The sequence below is a fragment of the Athene cunicularia genome, unplaced genomic scaffold (genome assembly GCF_003259725.1).
Source record: "Athene cunicularia isolate RWA unplaced genomic scaffold, athCun1 SCF_176, whole genome shotgun sequence".
In the NCBI taxonomy this organism is placed as follows: Eukaryota; Metazoa; Chordata; class Aves; order Strigiformes; family Strigidae; genus Athene; species Athene cunicularia.
Genome location: NW_020799240.1, coordinates 8,894 through 11,686, shown reverse-complemented (window position 1 = coordinate 11,686; position 2,793 = coordinate 8,894). Strand labels below are relative to the sequence as shown.

The window sequence follows — 2,793 nt, the reverse complement described above, 5'->3', positions numbered from 1 at the left end:
CCGCTGCCCTGGGCGGCCGGTTCCGCACTCGACGACCCTTTTGCTGGAGAAATTGTTCCCAACATCCCCCCTAAACCTCCCCCGGCGGCGCAACGTCAGGCCGGTTCCTCCCGTCTCGGCGCTCCCGGGGGAGAAGCGACCGACCCCTCCTCGCCCCCAGCTCCTCGGGGGCAGCTGCAGAGAGCAACGAGGCCTCCCCTGAGCCCCCTTTTCCCCAGGCTGAGCCCCCCCAGCTCCCCCCTCCCAGGACTTGTGCTCCAGCCCCTTCCCCAGCTGCGCTGCCCCTGGGACGTGCTCCAGCCCCTCCGTGTCTTTCCCAGAGCGAGGGGCCCAGAACCGAAGCCGGGATTCGAGGGGGACGAGCCCTGCCCGAGCCCTGCTGGCCACGCGCCCTCCGACACCAGCCGGGGATGCCGGTGGCCACCGTCCAGCCCCACGAGTGACTCACCTTGCCCTGGATGGTGCAGAGCAGCCCGTTTTTCTGGCAGAAGGCATGGAAGAGGTTGAGGAGATCGAGGTTGGGCAGCTGCCCGTTCAGCCCCTCCACCGCCACGTCGAAGCTGGTCACCACGTCACTGCTCAGCTCCAGTGAAATCGCCGCCTGGATGGCACCCGCCCGGCCCAGCGTCCCCGAGGAACGAACCTCTGCGGGCAGAGGGACGGTCACACCGGGACAGTCACACCGGGACGGTGCCACCACGAAGGTCACCCCCAGGCCCCCGCCTCACCGGTGACATTGACATCATGGTAGGCCTCCAGCCAGGCCTCCATGCCCAGCAGGTCGTGCTCGTTCACCAGGAAGATGATGTCCTTGGCCCAGTAGATCTGGCCTAAAGGGAACGGGGGGAGGACGCAGGAGCAACGGAGCAGCTCTGGCAGAGCCCGAACAGCCCTGGGAAGGCTCAGAAGAGCCCAGTCCCTGCCCCGGCACAGCCTGGACTGGCCCCTGCAAAGTCCCTGGCCCAACAAAGCCCAGTCCCTGCCCCAGCGCAGCCCAGTCCCTGCCCCAGCACAGTCCAGCCCGAGTCCCAACACGGCCCAGTCCCTGCCCCAGCCCGGCCTAGCCTGAGTCCCAGCCCGGCACAGTCCCTGCCCCAACAGAGCCCAGTCCCAGCACGGCCCAGTCCCTGCCCCAACAGAGCCCAGACCCAGCCCGGCACAGTCCCTGCCCCAACAGAGCCCAGTCCGTGCCCCAGCATGGCCCAATCCCTGCCCCAGCGCAGCCCAGCCCCTGCACCAGCCCGGCCCAGTCCACGTCCCAACAGAGCCCAGTCCCTGCCCCAACACGGCCCAGTCCCTGCCAATCCATCCCAAATAAAATCCAGGGCCCCCATCATTCCCACCCCTCCCATTCCCACAGGCAGGGCCCTGCCCAGTAGCATGGACACTCATCACCCCTGAAACCCCCCCTCAGGCATCACTCCCCAACCTCAGAACCCCCAAAACAGCATCGGGCTGCAGGAGGGGGCACTGAAACCCCCCCCGTGCCCCTGCCCTGGGGACTGACCTCGGAAGTAGGCGGCGAGGGCCAGCATGAGCCCCACGGCCTGGTTGTTGTGGGGCCCCTCGGTGCAGGGAACACTCAGCACCAGCGACTCTGTGCTGGCGGCGCGGGGGGCCCGCAGGATCCCGTACACGTTGGTGCCCTTCACCATCTGCCAGGAAACAAGGAAGACTTAGGGTTACAGGGGGGTCTTTGCTTGATTAATTTTCTGCTAATATAAATTGCTTCCTGTCTGTAATCATACTGTGCTGCAGCATGGAATTTTTTTTCTTTTTTTCCTTTTTTTCCCCCCATCTTGCTACACACCTGCTGAACGTTGATTCTTATAGGCACTGCTAGCATTTTGGTAGACGGAGTGAAAAAATTTTTCATGAAATACTCTTTTAGAAGCCTTTGGGAGTAATCATGTGAGAAAAGCCAACAAAATTTGACCCTTCTGAAATGATGGTAGTACACTAGTATTTCGTGTTTGTTGCAAAATGATGGGTTATAGAAAGGAATTCTGCCTGCCCTAAAGCTGGGAGGGGAAAGTGAGAAAGCTGCTGTGTATATTACACCTTAAATATCTTGTAAAACTGGGAACTATAAAAAAATGAAGTTTCTTAACACCTGTGTGAGTCTTTCTGAGCTACGGCAAAAAAAGTGGGGATGAAGGCACCCGCTTTTGTACTGGGTCTCAACTTTTAACTGTTTTATAGGTTTTGGATTTGGGGGTGGGGATTGGGCCTCACGTATCGCTCGCGGGTCTCGTCGGGGAAGGGCAGGGTGCGGGCGAAGGGCTGCTGGTACACCTCCAGCCCCAGGCTCCACATTGTCTTCTCCAGCCAAGCCACCGGCATTCCCCTGCGGAGACGGGGGCTTGTGTCAGCCACAGCGTGGCCAGCAGGGACAGGGAAGGGGTCTGACCACTGGTGAGGCCGCCCCTCGATTCCTGGGTTCAGTTCTGGGCCCGTCACCCCAAAAAGGCCATTGAATGACTCGAGTGTGGCCAGAGAAGGGCAACGGAGCTGGGGCAGGGTCTAGAGCACAGGTCTGCTGGGGAGCGGCTGGGGGAACTGGGGGGGTTCAGTCTGGAGAAGAGGAGGCTGAGGGGAGACCTCCTGGCCCTCGGCAAGTCCCTGCCAGGAGGGGGCAGAGAGGGGGGATGAGTCTCTGGAGCCAAGGCCCCAGCGCCAGGCCCCGAGGGAATGGCCTCAAGCTGCCCAGGGCAGGGTCAGGCTGGCTCTGAGGAAGGATTTCTGTGCAGAAGGGGCTGTTGGGCGTTGGAATGGGCTGCCCAGGGCAGGGGG

At 61.9% G+C, this 2,793-nt stretch overlaps 1 protein-coding gene across 1 annotated transcript in view; it reads right to left on the bottom strand.

The window, feature by feature from the left end:
• Positions 1 to 2,364, bottom strand: part of GPAA1 (glycosylphosphatidylinositol anchor attachment 1) — a 4,093-nt gene extending 1,729 nt beyond the window's left edge. Inside the window, exons 1-4 of the mRNA XM_026867143.1 lie at positions 2,236 to 2,364; positions 1,508 to 1,655; positions 729 to 830; positions 449 to 645 (exon numbers count right to left, since the gene is read on the bottom strand). Coding sequence (XP_026722944.1) covers positions 449 to 645; positions 729 to 830; positions 1,508 to 1,655; positions 2,236 to 2,343 — 555 coding nt within the window. The 5' untranslated portion in view covers positions 2,344 to 2,364. The remainder of the gene's footprint in view (positions 1 to 448; positions 646 to 728; positions 831 to 1,507; positions 1,656 to 2,235) is intronic.
• Between the last annotated feature and the right edge of the window lie 429 nt (positions 2,365 to 2,793).